This window comes from Salminus brasiliensis, chromosome 5 (assembly GCF_030463535.1).
Source record: "Salminus brasiliensis chromosome 5, fSalBra1.hap2, whole genome shotgun sequence".
Lineage (NCBI taxonomy): Eukaryota > Metazoa > Chordata > Actinopteri > Characiformes > Bryconidae > Salminus > Salminus brasiliensis.
The window spans coordinates 5,974,421-5,993,902 of record NC_132882.1 but is presented as its reverse complement, the minus strand read 5'-3'; the positions used below and the strand labels follow the sequence as shown (position 1 = coordinate 5,993,902).

General features: G+C 39.7%; 1 protein-coding gene across 3 annotated transcripts; it reads right to left on the bottom strand.

Annotated features, from left to right (window-relative positions):
* Positions 1-822: 822 nt before the first annotated feature.
* Positions 823-19,120, bottom strand: acbd5a (acyl-CoA binding domain containing 5a). 3 transcript variants are annotated; one of them, XM_072679311.1, is made up of 13 exons: positions 19,047-19,120; positions 18,540-18,663; positions 15,282-15,402; positions 14,626-14,698; positions 13,631-13,748; positions 11,220-11,447; positions 8,973-9,164; positions 6,873-6,967; positions 6,488-6,707; positions 5,493-5,692; positions 5,234-5,293; positions 4,450-4,559; positions 823-2,719 (listed from the first exon to the last, which is right to left on the bottom strand). In XM_072679311.1, the coding sequence occupies exons 2-13, from the start codon at positions 18,631-18,633 to the stop codon at positions 2,707-2,709; spliced, it is 1,524 nt and encodes a 507-aa protein (XP_072535412.1). In that variant the 5' UTR covers positions 18,634-18,663; positions 19,047-19,120; the 3' UTR covers positions 823-2,706. The 3 variants fall into 3 exon arrangements, with proteins under 3 accessions (XP_072535412.1, XP_072535411.1, XP_072535414.1); XM_072679310.1 differs by having other exon boundaries at positions 18,856-19,096; XM_072679313.1 differs by having other exon boundaries at positions 6,488-6,704; positions 18,856-19,096.
* Between the last annotated feature and the right edge of the window lie 362 nt (positions 19,121-19,482).

The window sequence follows — 19,482 nt, the reverse complement described above, 5'->3', positions numbered from 1 at the left end:
AAACATTACATTACTTTACATTTACAGCATTTAGCTGATGCTCTTATCCAGAGCGACTTACAAGGTTACTCGTATTACAGAGGAGGGCCAATGTAGTGTTAGGAGTCTTGCCCAAGGACTCTTATTGGTGTGGCGCATCATAGTCACCCAGACTGGGAATCGAACCCCAGTTTCTACTTTACTAACCTTGTAAAACAACATTAACACAGATATAAATGAACTAAATTGCTATTTATTTGTCACTAAAATAAACAGTGGTGCCGGAGCTTGACACAGCATTCAAAATCAAAATAAGAACACAGTCAAACTTAAAATATTTTAAATACATCAAATGTATCAGCCAAAACTGAATAAGTAGCTTCACTTTGTCAAACACACAAACAGTAATCAAGCTTATTTTTAAATATTAAGTGTATTAAAAAAAAAAACTAGCAGCTAAACCTGAGAATAAATCAGTAACTTGATCAAACATACAAGCAGCAATTAAACATTTAGTTCAGTCTCACACCAACCAAATAAGTGAGAGGATCGGTTCCATGGCTTAATTATCTGATTGCAGATCCAGCAAGTTTTGTTACCATCGGGACCGATGTCCGATCCCAATGTCGGATCGTTGCATCTCTAACCAAAAGCTCCATTTATTCTTGTGCAAAACAGCTTTATGTTTCTCAACAAAAACAAAAATAAAAAATTGGAAATGTGATGTATGTAAATATAATAGTTTGGTTTGCACTCGGTTATAATGCAAAAACTCATTGTGGTGATAAACATAATTGTGCGACTCCACTGTAAACACTAAGAACTCACAACTGAAGACCAGCGTTCGCCCAAAGCTTGTGGAAAATTTTATTTGTGCTTCGGGTTAACAGTAAGAACGTGCACAGATGCTCCTTTGAAAGAGAGAAAGTAGTCATTTCATTAATATAAAGATAGTGTTTCTAATCAAAACAATAGCTAATTACTATTCAAAAGAAAATCCCAGATCAATTCAGTATAGATTGAAATGCTACATTACAGTATGTTACAATTAAAATCTCACACTTCAGGTCTGGTGTATTATATATAGATCTATTTCTAATATACACATATTGGGTATTAACAGTATTAACAATTTACACTTATCGGGAAAAACAAAACACAAAAATGAGTTTAAAGGATCAGTCTGAATGCAAATGCATTAATCAATGAAATTAACAGATGTCAATAGTAGCGTTTGACGGTACCGATCTGATATCGACCAACTCCGGTCCTGTCTCAGATACATAGAAAGTCGGAATGCTTCATAGCAAAACAATTTTTAGGGGCAAAAGACAAGAAATAAGAGAATTTAGATACTAAAATATACAGATGCAGTAAATTACAGGTTGAAAAGCCTTTAAAACATTGACTATAATCTCAATTAGTGCAATTTCTGCATGGATTTCTCATAATTATAGAATAACCGCAGACGTCTGCTCCACACACATTCATAACGTTCACTTTCAGAAGCAAATAGCCATGACTAACCATGCCCACGCCAACTTAACATCACCTCGTGTCCCAATATGCAAGATTTCTTAATATGGCTTTCCAACTTACAGAATCTCACTGTACGAGATATATATATTTTTTACATACAAAACATAGCTCTACTTTCAGAATTACAGTTATGAAAGCCAAGCCTGCCTCTGGGACTTTTCTGAAGCATGATAAGCTGAGAAACACAAAAGTTAATGTACTCTATCAGTGTATTATACGCATTATAGTGCAGCTGGATAGGTGGTAATGATGGACATCCCATAAATGTGATAATGCCCTATTGGATTTCAATATGAAAAAAACAACAAAATTAATGTACAAGTTTTGTTCACTATGTCGAAGTACTTCTACTTCTTTTTTTAAACCAAGCAGTCATTAGAGAGGGGGGGGGGGGAGGAACAGGTCCAGAAAGGTCCAGAAATCCACCCCAGGATTTTAGGGAAATATAGCTGCAGCAGAGCTTTCCCAGGCAGTTGGATCAAAATTCTGGGGTGGGTTTTTGGAGGAGAGCTGCCCAGGCAGTTGGGTCAAAATCCTGGGGTGGATTTTAGGGGAATATAGCTGCAGCAGAGCTGCACAGGCAGTTGGGTCAAAATCCTGGGGCGGATTTTAGGGGAATATAGCTGCAGCAGAGCTGCACAGGCAGTTGGGTCAAAATCCTGGGGTGGATTTTAGGGGAATATAGCTGCAGCAGAGCTGCACAGGCAGTTGGGTCAAAATCCTGGGGTGGATTTTAGGGGAATATAGCTGCAGCAGAGCTGCACAGGCAGTTGGGTCAAAATCCTGGGGTGGATTTTAGGGGAATATAGCTGCAGCAGAGCTGCACAGGCAGTTGGGTCAAAATCCTGGGGTGGATTTTAGGGGAATATAGCTGCAGCAGAGCTGCCCAGGCAGTCGTAACAGAAATCCTGTGGCTGATTCTGAACTTTCTGGACCAGTATTTTCCATCCCTAGCAGTAAAAATCTCAGTGGTTCCTACTACCCTAAACAAATGATGCCTATAAGCTGAAATTTCAGACAGAGACCGAGTCTAATCTACTCTCTGTCTGTTCTGACACTCACTACTTTTAGCGCTGTCGTCGTAGTGCAAAAGCAAGTTAGATAGGGGGCGTGCAGGAGAGGACACTGCCCTTGATTAGTCCAGAGGGGGTTTCTCTTCAGTCATCACAGCCCTGAGCACCAAGTACATCAATTAATTTTTCTGTAACAAAGAGACAAACAGTGATATCAGCATCAGATGAAGAAGAAGAAGCTGGACCTTTATGGTTTCAGTTAAAGCTAATGCTTCAGGTATATTCAACTTTCCATGTGTTTTGGACAGCTTGAGAATTTGGAGCTTGAGAGTTTGTCCAGTAGTGGATACAATGAGAAAATTGCTAAAATGTCCTGGAGATTTTACATTATTCAATTAAACAGCTGAAAGGCCCCAACAATACAGTTTACATTTGCAGGTTTGCACAAGTAAAAAGGCACAGTTCATTTGAGGCTTTAAGGAACCTTCAAAGTCTTTTTATTTTGTTAATTTGATAATAATTTGATAATTAATTAATAATCAATTTGGTAATTTTTCTTGAAGGTAATATTAAGTTGAAGGTAATTTATTACATAATTTATTTAATTACAGGCAATATTCATTTGCAGAACATCAATTACAACATACTTATTTATTAAAGAGGCTGCCAACCTTTTCAGCTCCTCTATTTATGCTTTTACCTACAATATAAAATCTTACATATAATAAGATTAATAAGAATAAACTATTGACTTACAAATATTCTTTTCCCAGTCTTTGCCCACCTTTTACACCCATGGCTTAAATAGTTAAATGAAAATGGTCTTTTTTCTGCAGGATCTGTTTAACACAAGTCAAATCAAATTTATTTGTATAGCTTTTTATAACTGGTGTTTTCACAAAGCAGCTTTACACAATCAGTAATTAGTAAGAGGGCAAGAAATTAACAACATAACAAAACAGCAAGGACTGGATGTCTGAAATGGTGGCTGGAGTGTAGGGACGCCCCAATTCAGTTCTGCAACCTTGTTTTTACCGCTTTGTTTTCTAGCAGTGCGCCCTCTGGTGTCTTTTAGGCAGCGTTAACAGGCATTATTTCCAGCCTGCAGCAATAAGCACAGTTTAAATTCTGCTGTGTGGAACTATGTTATATATACATTATTATTATATACATTAACAATGCTCTAGCTGTGCCAGAACAAGTCCTGGGTTTACTATTAGAGAGCTTGTGTATTTTTATTATCATCTTTATAAAAATATACTGAATACATTATATATGTATATTCTATGTATATCTATAGAAGCTAGATATATGGAATATATAAGAAGATAATAGATAAATATAAATAGAAATAGAAAAGTACTAATTAATGGTCAAGTCAAGTCAAAATTATTTGTATAGGACTTTTTACAACTGGTGTTGTCATTTTACTTTTTAAAAAGATAAAAGAAAACAAAATATTAAAGTATTTTTATTTTAAATATTATTTAAACATATTTTTTATTATTTAAAATATAACAGAAGTTCACAACAGAAGTTGATATAGTAACATTTAAAAGATGACTAGTCATTTTAAGAAAAGTCTCGACTGAACTAAATCAGTCAGTCCAGAAAGTCTGATTATAGAAACTGATCCTGAAAATAAAGGGATTTTACTGAATGGATTAATCAGCAGCTCATCTGATCTGAACTGTGGGGCTTCATTAGTTATATAACCCTAAAGATCAGATAACTGAAGGATGGCCTGTTGCTGTGGGGTTGCTTATGTTGCTGTGGAAGTCAGAGTCTTATGACTTGCAGTTGAGTTGACAGCCCCTTTAAAACAGAAGCTAGGCCTCTCTTAACATTAGACAGGCCGTGTATAACTGTACTGAACCACAGAACATTGAACATTGTAGTGCCACAGTTGTGGTGGTACCTTCTCCGCCTCTGGAAATACAGCCGAATGAGCCACTGCACCACGAACGGCCAGACAATGGCAAAGGCCACTGTGCCAGGGGACACGTCAAAAGGCCACCAGGAGTGCTTCTGCACAGAATACACACAAATACATACATTAACAATGCTCCAGCTGTGCCAGAACGAGTCCTGGGTTTACTATTAGAGAGCTTGTGTATTTTTATTATCATCTTTATAAAAAAATATACTGAATAAATTATATATGGACTATATAAGAAGATAATGGAGAAATATAAATATATAATTTAGAAAAGTACTAGTTAATGGTCAAGTCAACATAACATAACATGAGAAGATATGAAAATCCAGGACCCCAGTGAACCCCAACGGCGACAGTGGCAAGGAAAACCTTGGGAGGAACAAAGACTCACAAGGGGGACCCGACCCATCCTCCTCTGATCAGAACTATTAATAGATTATTGATAAAAGTCACCAAACCATCTATACTGTTGAACTGATCTGATCATAATCATAATATAAAATATAATACAATAAATAATAATATAATGGTATCTGACAAAAGCTCACCCTTCATTCATCTAATTAAATCATTGTATTTTTACTACTATCTTAATTAATGCTACTCTATTGTAGTTAATAAGTTAAACGCCACTCTGGACAATAAAGACATCCACCTAAAGTAACTCCAGTTTATCGTGGATGAACAAAGTTCAATCCAAAGGCCAAACTGGGTCAAAAGCAAACAAACAGTCAACCAGCCTTGGGAACGTTACCCAACCTACCTTCTGAGTTTTATTAGCTGGTGGTAACAGGTATTCAGAAGACAAGGCCACTGATCTTGCCTGGCAAGAGGAAAACACATAAACATGTAAAGTACTGGACGGTCGAACGGTCAGATCTGCACAGAGACAAACTCTGGAAAGGCAAAACAGGCTGAATATGCATTTATCAATTATATATATATATATATATATATATATATATATATATAAAAAATGATTTTTCACTTTATTTATTTATTTTTAATTGGTGGTTCCTTACCTGGGAGGCAGTGAGAGCCTCGAGTGTGTGCAGTCTCTCAAGGACGCTCTGCATGTCCTCCTGAAGTCGCGCCAATGCCGCCACGATCTGTTCACTGAGGTCTCCACCCACAGCTCCGTCGATCCCCCACTGTTCCCCATCGCCTCCGCCACCCTGTGACGGCCCTGCGGCTCCGGACCCAGAGCCTGGAGACTTGGAGCCTGATGTACGGGAGAAACCGTTTAACGGAACAGTCTGAGAAAAGTACTGACGTTTGTAATGATGTGGAAAGGCAGCGGCTGCTGGTAGAAATGAGGTCATGCTCATACGTTCACGCATCACCTTAAAGCAGCATTATGGAGAAAATTTTTGTATTTTGTGCTCCAGGGCTCCCTCTACTGTTGTGGAGTGTAATTTACTGTAACTCCACTACTGTTAATACAAATCACGCTTTGAGCGCCCCCCCATGGACAGCTGTACACATGCATTTCTGGACAAGCTGAGACAAGCTCCAGAAGCAGCATCTGAAGGTGGAGAAGAGTAATACTACAGGATTTTACACTGGTATGACTGGGTTTTGCAGCGTTACCCAACCCACTCGTTAGTACACCCCCCCCCCATCACGTGTAACACCCCCAACACTGGGAGGATGTGGACTGATGCACGGCTCCTCAGACACACATGCACAACCAGTCACCACCTCTTTTCGAAAACTGCCGCCGACGCAACATCACCAGGCAACCAACACACTCAGAGGAAAGCGATGGTGACCCAGCTCTGATGCACTGGCTAGCCGACGCCCTAAAGTGATGTGGGGAAATAAAGAGTGCCATCTACCCACCCGGAGAGAGCAAGGCCAATTGTGCTCTCTCTGGCTCCGGCAGCATGCCCCAGGATTTGAAACCAGCAATCCTCGGGTAATAGTGGAACTCCAGTATTTTTAACCCCTTAGATGCTACAGTTATCAAATGAAGCCAATGTAATTTAGCTCTGTGCTTTATACAGTCCGGCTGTACCTCTTCCTCTCCTGACCACGGAGCTTCCCGATCGGTCCATGCTATGCCTTGATCTCTGTGATCCGCCTCCGCTAGTCTTCCAGTCCTCTCCGCCATGCTGAACACTGTCCTGAACCTCTGGGAGGTTCTCGGGGTCCCGCCCCGTTGGCTGGGGCTCTCCCAGGGTGGACAGTGTACCGTAGCTTCCCTCCAGAGAGTTCACATGAGGCTCACTGCTCTGCTACACACACACACACACACACAAGGTATCTGACAGTGCTAATAAACAGGCTAATATTAGCTGGGGATGATGCATCATTCACACGTCAGGATTGTGCTTCAGACGACTGGAATCCGTAGTGAGTCTGGATTCAGCACATTTTCACTGGGGCTAAAGAAACCTCACCTCCTCCACACCGAACTGGTCCACAGAGTCGCAGTACACTTCACCGTCTGAGTCGCTGGCCACATGATGAAGGCTGGACGCGACTTCATTGTCATCTATGACAATATAATTTTCATTACTTTATGAATAACAAAGCTTAATTTGCATCATTCCAAATGACTCTACACCTATATTGCAGATAATCTACAGGTACACTAAATGGACAAAAGTATTGGGACACCTGCTCATGTACTGTTTCTTCTGAAATCAAGGGTATTTAAAAGAGTTTATCCTGCATTTGTTGGAGTAGCTGTCTCTACTGTCCAGAGAAGGCGTATTTCTACTAGATTTTGGAGGAGCATTGCTGTGAGGATTTGATTGCATTCAGTGACAAGTGACAAGTGTTAGTGAGGTCAGGATGTTGGATGATCACCACCCCAACTCATCCCAAAAGTATTGGATAGAGCTCCACCACCATAATTCCAGTGAACCTAGTTCTTCCACTGCCTCACAGCTCCTCAATGCTGGGGGGCTTTATACCCCCCTAGCCCACGCCTGGCGTTAGGCAGCATGGTGCCAGTAGCTTCATGTTTAGTCCTATTCTATTAGCAGTACTTCTCTACAGGGACTAGACGAATTGTGTGTGTGCTGTGTGTATCAGCAATGGTTGCAACTTAAAGTAGCTGTGTGCATTCATTAGAACGGGTGTCCACAAACATTTGACATATGGTGTAGCTATATGGAGAAAATGCGGTGATGTGGTGTGGTGTTAGCGGTGTGTGTCTTCCTGTGGTTGAGTAGTAGAAAAAAAGGTGCTACAAATGGTTCTTTGAATGATGCCACAGAAGAACCACTTTCGGTTTCTCTAATGAACTCACAAGATGTGCGAGTGTGAAGAACCTTTAACCTTCTGGAGTCTAGGGTTTGTGTGTGACTGTTATGACAGAGAAAAGCCGGTGTTACACCACATGATGTTTACCCTGATTTTAGCCCTGAGTCTGTGCTGGCTGGCTCTAGCCTGCAGATTTTTCAGTCAGTCGGAGCTGACAGATAAGAGAGAATTGAGTAGTGTGTGAGGGGCAGGCTCTGATTTATGGCCTCCTGACTACATTTTAGGCCAGTTGGAGCTTATCAGACGTTTGATTTTTGTGACCCGACTTTAAGGCGTAATCTAGTAGTGCTAGATTACGTAATCTAGGCTCGATCTGAACAAGTCCCATCAATAGCCAATAGCTAAATCCAACATCTGCCTCGTTCACAGGCTATCCGCCAATATGTGCTGTGCTCCTCACCTCGATCCTCCCACCCAGGACCTCACCTAAAGGCCTTTTCACAACTCTTTGGTATTGGGTCTGCAGCACAAATGGTCTTGCGAATCTGGGGCCCTTGGGTAAGGCTAGGCATGTGTGTTTTGGGGCTTGGGTTAGCAGCAGGTTGAAGTCGTGTAGTGGATGATCCTTAGTCTTTTAGGTTGCGATGGACATTTTGGTAAAGCGAAACTCAGCGGGGAAGCGTGAGATACCCAGTCTTTTAGAATCTGCTACTACTTTAAAAGTCCTGTAGTGAACCCAAGGCTGCAGACAGTCAATCACCGGTTAGATTATGGAACAAGCGTTGGATGCTGTTAAGGCTGACTAGTTTGGTATTGAAATTTGATACTGAGTAATTACTAAAGTAATTGTGATACCCAGTCCTTGTTAAAACACCTATGTTAGGTATGTGCCATTTAAAGTCATGCTTTAATAGTTAATAAAGAACCAATAGGCAATGCTGGAACACTGCTGATGAGAGTACTGGGGACAGGGGTGTCATTACAGATCTTGCTTCGGGGGGGGTGGGGGGGCTCATGTGTGCTAGAGGTGCTTTTCCCATAACTGAATTGTAGACAATGCTGAGTTTAAGTGAATAAAATCGAATGAAGTCTGCTGACAGATCATCCTGTCTGGGTCAGCGTCAGTATTTTCAGTAATGGTGGTGATGAAGGTGCTGCTGAAGCTGTCGTTTAACATTCTAGATGCCCCCCAATAACTCTCTACACGTCCCTAAGATTCAGATGCTGCCGAAGGCCGACGACAGGAAGAATCCAACAGCAACAACAAGAGTGTTTCCAGGCTGACTTACCTTCACTGCAACCATTCACACGTTGGCTCACAGCATCTTTGGTGACACCATCAGTCTCCTCCAAGTGCCTCCCATTCAGAGCTGATTTGGAGCAGTGAGTTCCGTTGGTTATGGCATCTACCTTATGCCCTATACTGCCGTTGGGAAGTCCTTTAACTTTTCCGTTTGAAGCCTTCTTCTTTGTTGCTGGTGCTGAAGAGACAAAGAAGATGCTTTCTTACACCTTGAACTTACATCTTTGATTAAATCATTTTGGCACATTTAAAAATTCTAATACAAAGAAATACACCTTGGCCCCGTTCACACCTGGGTGATCTGACCAGGTATGAATGGGGTACACTGCGTCTCGAGGGTGCATCCGATCATCCGATCACCCAAACCACATTCAGTTACGGTCAGAGACGCCTATGACCACATTATTCTTGTAGTGGGAACCCTAAAGCATCTCGATACGTCTCTGACAGCAAGCCCCGCCCACAACAACCATGTCACTGCCCCAGATGGAAAACACGTTATAATCGTGGGACCACACCGCCCACCTTCCGTACGTGTCAGCTGAGCACGCTACAGTGACAGTCAAACTATCTAATGGATAAAGACGATACTTGTGGCTGGTGCGCGAGCCAAACTATGCACCTCGCCTCAATTAATTACTTAATTATTGATGTGCATCATGCAGCTCCTCCTCTACCGGAAATGATGTGAGATATCCGATTACGAGAGCTCACAGGAGACGCATTTATGATGCCTCATGTCTATGATGCCTGTTTGAATGGCTAGGCGCTTTGGCAAACATTTGTGATCGGCTCGCACAAGATGCATGTTAATGCCAGGTGTGAACGAGGCATCAGTGTACAAATGTGTGATGGGGGGAGTAATGTACCTAGCAGTAAAAAAAAAAAAAAAAAAAAAAAAAAGACAATAAAACAATAATAAAGCAATTTCATTTTTATGTTTGATAAAAAGCTGAGAATTTTATATTCATAATTAACTGAATAAGGATGTACCTGAATTCTTACATTTCTGTACTGATTCACAGACACATTTATTTTTTCGAGCTGCATTTATGACTAACTGGGAGTTTTCCTTTTTTTTTTTTAACCTAAAAGCCGTCAGCAGTTTGAGGATAGAGAGTAGGCCAAACCTTACGATGCCACAGTGCACTAGGCAGTGTACTTGTCGCCTCACTGATGATCTGTGCACTTAAAGAGAGCTATTTTTGTACTTATTACATTTTCATTGTGTAAAAATAAAACAAATAGGAACTAACGCAATTTTAATAAGAATAAACTGCACTGCTATTCTACAGTGAGGGAATTAGAAATGTACTAAAATATACATTAAATATATATGTTTACATTAAGACAGTCAATCCAGTTCCCAGTCCTGGATTTTATTTTTTGGTGGAGGTTAAGGCTACAGCTAACTGGCAATTTCAAGTGCAAGACTGGAAAATGGATTCAAGGTCCAGATTTGAAGACTGCTGTCAGACTTTACCTAACATGTAACCTCACATTACCAATTACCAGCTTTAATAGAGAAAAGGCTCCAACAGCTTTTTAAGAGATCAATGGATGATCAGTGATTGGGCTGGATTAAGCTAAGAGATAAGAGATGAGCAGCTGTGTGTTGTGTGTATGTGTGTGAGAGAGAGAGAGCGAAAGAGAATGAAAGTTAGAGTGTTATGAGATTTAATCCATATTTCAGCATAAATAAAGTACAATCTACCCTCTGAGCTCAGTAGTAGAGGCTCTGTGTTTACATCTCTAAATAAAGCCGCTAATACGTGACTAGTGACTAATACGCTCTGTAAAGAGAGAGAGACAAAGGCCTATGGGAGGAAGTTGGGGCCAAACTTGGTATGATGATTTATTTACGTAAAAAAAAAAAAAGTTTGCAGATTAATTGTGTGCGACAAATCTCAGTATGTCAGTAAAAGTACAATTAAGTGTATTTTAGTCATTAGCTCACGTTAAACCAGTGCTTGTCTGCATATACACGGATATTTAAAACGTTTTTATTCTATTTTTCTATTGTTTTAAGGGTGCTGGTGTGTTGAAATGAGGTCAAGGAGCAGCAACTCTGGGAAGGCGGAGCTCCTGAGAAACTGGTGGGAATTCTGAGTCGTTCTGGGAAAGGCTCAAATAGAATTTTCACCACTAAGAGAAGAGTCAGAAACGTCCCAGTTTCCAGTGGGTCATAAAAGCAGCATGATTTGTGTTCATGCATTCCTGACGGACACTTTACCTTTTGTCGTCACCTGCTCAACCTCTTCCTCCTCATTCTCGTCTTCATCATCATCACTGTCATTATCTTCGTCACCTCTAGCCTCGGGTTCTTTGATCTCTTTTATGTTGTTCTTCGGAGCTTGTGCTTTTTTGGTAGAGTAGCTGTCTAAAGTGCCGTTCATTTGCATAGTTCTGATGATGCTTTTTGTGATGGCCTTTGAAGGTGCGGCCATCATGTCGCCAAACCCTAGAGATCATGAAAATATAGTCATCAAAGTGTAAATAATGTACACGGCACATTATATGCAGTACTGTGCAAAGGTTTTAGGCCCCTGTGGGAATTAGACGGAGGCTGCTTATGTAATATTAGAATAAACACTAATAATAACACTCCTACAGAAAGTGGTGGAGGTTCTCCATCACTGTGTTCATCATTAGAACATCTCCAACGTTCTCCTCTCTCATGGAGTCTAGTATTATTTTGAGTTCTCCTCATATCAAGACCTGGTTTGGTGGTAAATCAGGGCTTAATGATGGTAAATCAGGTGAGCTGCTGCTGCTGCTGATGATGATGGAGTTGAACACATCCTCCACGCTGTGCTGGCTGGACTGGGGGGCGTCCAGGAGAAACCTGGAGGAACCGAGCTCTGTTCTTCAGACTAGCTCACCGACAAGATCTCACTACTTTCTTTCCTCAGAATGAGAAGCTCTTGTTTCTCCTTTTTACTGGATTTATCTTCACCTGCTTTATCTGTTCTGGTGAGATCTGGAGCTTCTACAGTAAAACTCTCTCACTGCTGAGAGATATGATGTTAATAATGTGCTTGGATGCCTAAACCTTTTGCACAGTACTGTATATACATGTATAAATGAGCCTGTAATATCTGGTCTAGTGTTACTGCACTGGCGCTAATACAATAGCCTTCATAGCAGCCTAAGCATGGGTGAAAACCCGACAGCAGGAACACTTGTGCACGGGGGGATTCTGAAACCGCTACTACAGACTGAACTACTCAACTACATCCATAACTAGGAGGGAGAATCTGGGTGTGAAATCACTATTTACTTGCCTTCCAGTTGCCTAGCAAATCTTTCCAATCGAGCTGAGCACCAAACCAAAAGCACATTCAGTGAATTATACATTATAAAACGTGATAGTGTAGAAAATGTTACCCACTGATTCTATAAGGTGTGTTTATAGAGGAAGGGAACATGTCACACTTAAAAATCAACCATGAATCTGCAGTAATTCAATCACAGTTTGCATTACAAAAAGGCATGTGTTTATATTTGTATTCATATTTTCAGTTATTTTAATTTGGGCTGTGTTGCAAGTAGATACAGAGCCAGACTATATAATATAGCTTCTAAATGCCATCTCTGCTGTTGTTCCATGTTAAACTGCAACGAAATGCACCTCACACAGGACCTTCAAATAGAAGCAAGTATTGCAAGTAGATGACAGAGCCTGAATACATACATACATACATGCATACATACATACATATATACATATATAATATCAAATGTTTTACACATATATAAATGTGTAAAACATGTAAGTACCATGTAAGTCCTGTGTTATGGACTGTGTTATGGACTTGTTCCTTTAACATGGAACAACAGCAGGGATGGCATCTAGAAAATATATTATATAGTCCGGCTCTGTTTCTACATACATACAGACCAAATGAAGAATATAAAATATGCATAAAAAAGTGTAATTATATATATATATATATATATATATATATATATATGTGTGTGTGTGTGTGTGTGTGTGTGAGTAGAAATATGCAGAATGACAGAATGACACATTGTATTCATGTGCTAGTGTAATTAAATGAACAAATAATTTAAATATGTAAATTGAAATATCTGCACATTTTTAGGGCGATTTCACGTCTGTAGCTGCTTTGCTTTGGCCCTGCTTTGGTTTTACAGGGTTTGTAAACTCTGAGAGTTTCCCCCTTTGTTTGGTTCGTTTTCACACAGGGAAAAGTCCAAGCGCACCAGAATGCACCACAACAAACCAAATGGGAATGTTCTCTCTGCTTATTGTTCAGACCTGTCTGGGGAAAGTGAATATGGGGAGACGTTCTTACTGCTCCAGAGTTCGTTTGGAAATTACCTCTCAAGGGTCTCGGTGCAATTGTTTGGGTCTGCAGCAGAGTGTGATTATGGTGTTCACACCTGCCCAAATTAATCACACTAAGGGTGAAAACGAATTTAACAGGAATATAAAGTTCAGGTGTAAAAACGCCCTCAGACACAATTCAACACAATTTAAGTTCCTGAAAAAAAGTATTTGTAATTAAATGTATTTAATGCATTACTTTGCACACGCCACAATTTCTATTAATTTGTTTTTGCGATTTAATAATACATAATATTAATGCACAGTATTAAGCTTCTTATGAGGAACCTCACCTGTGGTCAGGTCCGACACTTCAGAAATCTTCTTCTTCTCGTCCACGAGCTCATAGAACGGGCCTAGAATCTGCAGCAGCTGCTCCACCTCATCCGTCATTGGCATGCTTTCAAGAATCTGGGCATAATAAAATCATATAAGACTTCATATGATCCGACCTCTGCCTCGAAGCATGAACACCAGAGTTAGACTTCAAGCCTTCTTTTTTCCTTGAAGGAAACAATGTAGTTTCAATGTCACTATGATGTTGGTACGTGGTTGCTAGGAAGTTGCTATGGTGTCTCCAGTGCTTGCTAACATGTTGCTGTTGTGACCGATGGGGGTGGTTGTTATATGTGTATTTGTATCATTGTTACATTTGAAGGGTGCTCAAACTTTTCCACCCCACGAAAATCCGTTGGGGCAGTGATGGCTCAGCGGTTAGAGCTCCGGGCTGTTGTGGGTTCGATACCCGGGCTTGGCAAGCTCGCCCTCTGGCTGAATGGCTGCCCTGTCCACTGTGTGTGTTTCACTGCTGTGTGTTCACTACACGGATGGGTTAAAGGCGGAAGCCAAATATGTGTCCATGTGTGTCCAACCAACTAGTTGGTTGTCTTGTTGGAGCTGTGATTTTTACGAAAACTTTGGGACGAGTGAGAAAAAAAGGATAAACATTGTATAAAAATTGAGCTTTTTTATCATATATTTTATAATTTTATACATCTACATTTACATTTACTGCATTTAGCAGACGCTCTTATCCAGAGCGACTTACAAGGTTACTCGTATTACAGAGGTGGGCCAGTGTAGTTTTAGGTGTCTTGCCCAGGAGTCTTATTGGTGTAGCGCAGCATACGGTCACCCAGACCAGGAACTGAACCCTGGTCTCCCACATGGTGTTGATGTAACGCAATGGTAGGTGGTGGTGTTATCTGTTGCGCCACACCAACCAGCTAGTATCTACAGATACTAGCAACATAACAAGGCCCTCCTCAATAGTTAGGAACACAGTTACCAGCTTGAGATCATCCACGTACGCCGCCATGGCCTCCTCCTTTGCCATATCTCCGAGTTCGTTCCACGCGTCCCTACAAATCAGCACGGAAAAACACTGTTATTGAGGCCTTTGCCATGATAAGCTGCACCTAATTTCCGCCGTCTTGTCAGGTTCCCACGAGCAGCTGCAGCTCTAGGACCGGTCGGCTCATCTGTAAGCACATTTCAAGGACGTTCAGATGTTTTTGTTTGCAGAGTTACAGACGTCCAGTGGATAGAACTGAAACGCTCGCAGCGTGACTCCAACTCTGAGGGAACTGCTGTGATGATAAAGGTCACTGTGCCTGTAGCTTTTTCGCAACACTGGAACAAGGACAGCTGCCACGGCCAAGCTAAATATCTCCCGCCTGCCGTGTCTGTGCAGAGGAAGGTTACAAATCAGTGAACAGTTATTGTGGGAGGTCAGCTTAGTCTAAATGCGAACCTCTGGCAGAGTGATCCAAATCAGTGACCTTTCAACCATGGCTGATGTTGGTTTATGCCGCCCAGTGTGTCAGGGGTGAATGTAATGTAATGTAAATATAAATGTCCTCCTAATAAAGCAACGATCTGCTGATCAATAACAGATGTGGAGACAAACGGTAAGGGCTTTAAACAGAAAATCAAGTCCGGTACCATTTTGCTTTGCCAACAGGGTCCCAAAAGCCCGGCCGGGGGATGTTGCACGGGCCTAAAGTCGCCTGCTTGTAGTAGCTGTAGAACTTCAACATCATTTCGTTGGAAGGTTGAAAGGAACCTGCAGTGTGAGAAAGTGCATCATGACTTTTAGTTGTGAACAACCCATTCAGCCCATTCTTAAGGTCAACAGTAGGGTCATGTGGAAAAGCTTGGGCACGTCTGATCAAAATTCATGTTTTCTTGGTATTTTAGGTCTAAAGAAGGACTATGACTCTTCTGCACCTTTATTTGTTTAGTTAAACATGTTGGGATAAGAAAATAAAATGACACATGTACAATAAAACGCAAAATAAAAAAGTGGTGGCACATTTTATAGGCTATTTTATTGCTTTTTAATGTGTTAAATTAAGAAAATTGTAGATATTCTGCTCTAAAAATCCAGTAGAGTCTCCTATACCGCACATAAACCTATTTTTTAACTGGAAAACCAGCTTAAACTAAAGTCTTAAACTAAAGGAAAATGACACTAAACAATAAATAGGGTAGGGGATAAATTAAAAAAGTAAAAAGTACTAAAAGGTAAAGGTAACTTTACCTTTGTTTTCATGTTTCATGTTTTACTAAAGGTAAAACATGACATTTGACCTGGAAATATTACTACACCACAAATATTTCCACAGATAAAACTGGGACTCATCTTGTTACTGGCCAGCCAATGTACTTTTTGGGCTATAATATATTTTGGTAATGCTAAATGAACCTATGCAGCAATACTTTTTATAAAAATCTGAAAGTCCATTAAAGTTTGTTAAGGGTTTATGTAGGATATGACAAAATTTTACTGTTTTTGTGATACACAATATAAATTTCTAAGCATGTGTAGGAGACTGTTTGTGTAAATAAACACTGATCAGCTGCAGGTTTCATTACTAACAGTGTAATTAGACTGGGTTAATTAGATGAAGAGCAGCAGATGTTGAGTAGAAATCACTGAATAGTAGTTTACTGTGTCGCTACTGATGTTTTTAGTCTGTGATTATCTTGATCATGATAAGTATTATAACCATATCGCCCAGCCCTACTTTTAACGTCAGTATTTGGCTTAAAATATAAGATAAATATGGGAGCTCATACATCTACAATTACTAGCTAGTATTTTGACCACTGGACCAAAAGTGTCCAAATGTTTTGTCGGTACTGTGTAAGACTGTCTCTTGATCGGTCATTAAATAAGGAGGGAACAGGCCACACCTGACCATCAAACTGTTTATTAGTCAATAACCCATCTTGATCGCTTCACTCCAGATCCACTGCTGTGATCTGAGAACATTTCAAACAGCATATTTATACTATACTAACACACGTCACTGCCCAAAGATAAACATGTATCTCCATCTCCCGCCACTTCGGGAGGAGGAAAAAACCCTCAAAACTTTTGTTTAATTTTCAATGAAAGTCAAAGTAGATTTTATTCCAAGTCCATTTCTATTGCTCCATTCATCCAGAGTTGTTTAGTTATTTAGTTATTGAGTTCAAAGGATGGAGAAATCTGAAAATGGTCAAAAATGGAGATGATACATGATTTTCAATGGACTACAGCAATATCTACCTAGGCTTATATTCCGATATAGGTGCATTTTTAATTGTTGATCTATATTGCGGGCAGTATCTGCAACATTAAATAAAAAAGCTTAATTTTAGAGCATGCAGCATTTCAATAGGTACATTTGGTCTGGCCCAAGCTTGCAAACTAAACTAAGTCAAATACTGTAAGATATAATAACTGATATTTATATATTGTGAAAATACCTTAAAGTATCATATATGTGTATGTATATATATATTATACACACACACACACATTATATATATATATATATCTGTAAAGAATATTGTTATTGCTTTTTACTTCTATTATTTATATTGTGTATATATTGGTAATTTATCTATGTTTTTGCATCTGAATGTCTTGCTATTCCTTTTCTGCTGTGATACTGAGAATTTCCCCACTGTGGGACTAATAAAGGATTATCTTATCTTATCTCATCTTTATATATACATATATATCCATATATAGATACATATATATATATATATATATGGATATGTGTGTGTGTAAAATACTGTAAGATATTTATATATTGTGAAAATACCTTAAAGTATCATATCATATGTGTATGTATATATATATATATATATATATATTATATACACACATACATACACACACACATATATATATATATGTATATAATCTGTAAATAATATTGTTATTGCTTTTTACTTCTACTATTTATTTTGTGTATATATTGGTAATTTATCTATGTTTTTGCATCTGAGTGTCTAGCTTTCCCTTTTCTGCTGTGATACTGAGAATTTCCTCACTGTGGGACTAATAAAGGATTATCTTATCTTTATATATATATATATATATGTGTGTGTGTGTGTGTAAAATGATGTAAGATATTTATATATTGTGAAAATACCTTAAAGTATCATATCATATGTGTATGTATATATATATATTATACACACACATACATACACACATATATATAAATAATCTGTAAAGAATATTGTTATTGCTTTTTACTTCTATTATTTATATTGTGTATATATTGGTAATTTATCTATGTTTTTGCATCTGAGTGTCTTGCTATTCCTTTTCTGCTGTGATACTGAGAATTTCCCCACTGTGGGACTAATAAAGCATTATCTTATCTTATCTCATCTTTATATATACATATATATCCATATATAGATACATATATATATATGGATATGTGTGTGTGTGTGTAAAATACTGTAAGATATTTATATATTGTGAAAATACCTTAAAGTATCATATATGTGTATGTATATATATATATTATATACACATATGCATATACACACACACACATATATATATATAATCTGTAAATAATATTGTTATTGCTTATTAATTTATAAGCAATAACATTATATATAACATAATATTGGTAATTTATCTATGTTTTTGCATCTGAGTGTCTAGCTTTCCCTTTTCTGCTGTGATACTGAGAATTTCCCCACTGTGGGACTAATAAAGGATTATCTTATCTTCATATATATATGATACATACACATATATGATACTATATCTATATATATATATGTATGTGTGGAAGGTGCAGAGCTGGGTGTTTTGGGGTGATTTTAGGGGCACAGTAAACAAGCAGCCTATGTGGGTTAATGTAGGCTTAGGGCTCAGCAGGTACCAGTGGCTTTACTCACCGTTTGGAGGTAAACTCTGGATCACTCTGACTGCAGCATCGAACCTCTGCTCGTGGATGGGTTTCCCTTCGTGCTCCATCACGACTGCCTCCATGACCAGAACCAGCAGACCATCCAATCAAACCTAAGACCCCGGTGAAATGAGGGGGTCAGGGGGGAACAGTGGCCGCTGGCTCGTGCTGCGCTGCAAGGTGACAGTAATGTCACGCGTGCAAACCCACAGAAACACGAGGCAGGGGGGCAGGGGGGGTTAAAGGTAGCTCAGGTAAAGGTGTGTTTCTCTTCCCCACGTTATTAATTATTATTATAAAGTTACCGTTAATGTCAACCACCGCGCGCCGCCACGGCGAAGCCAACCGCAGCCAGCCGACGTCGTCCACAAACTCCAGCGACTAGCAGCACTTTAGTGCAGCGGACGTTTAAAAACGCCACCAAAACATCCCTTAAACGTTAGACGGCTTCGTGTTCATGCAGCCTGCTATAACTTACCGCTGGCTAATCCCTTACCATTTGTTTAGTGCCTGCGATGATGACGGCGACCTCGCAACTGCGAAGCTGGCAGCGACCGTCCGTGAGCGTCGGTGCGCCGGGAGTTGTAGTTCCACTCACCCACGCCATCGTTCGCAGCGGCGAGCTTAGAAACTTCAACTCCCACAATGCAGTGCGCATAGTGCAGGGCAACTTGTCGCTTGGAAACGTAGTTCTGTACACTAGCTAGGTCAAACGACTTGTTTTTAAGTACTGAATTTAATTCAGAATTTAATCATTTAATTTAACATAATTATATAATAAAAACACGTCGCTGGATTGATGGTAGGTAAATGTGAGTTAATTGCGGTCCGCACCGGATTAAACGAAGACCGGTGAAAAAAACTACATTTCCCAGCGTTTGCCAGCGTCGTTCTCGCTGCCGCAAAGAAATTTTGTAGTTCTTTTCGTGATT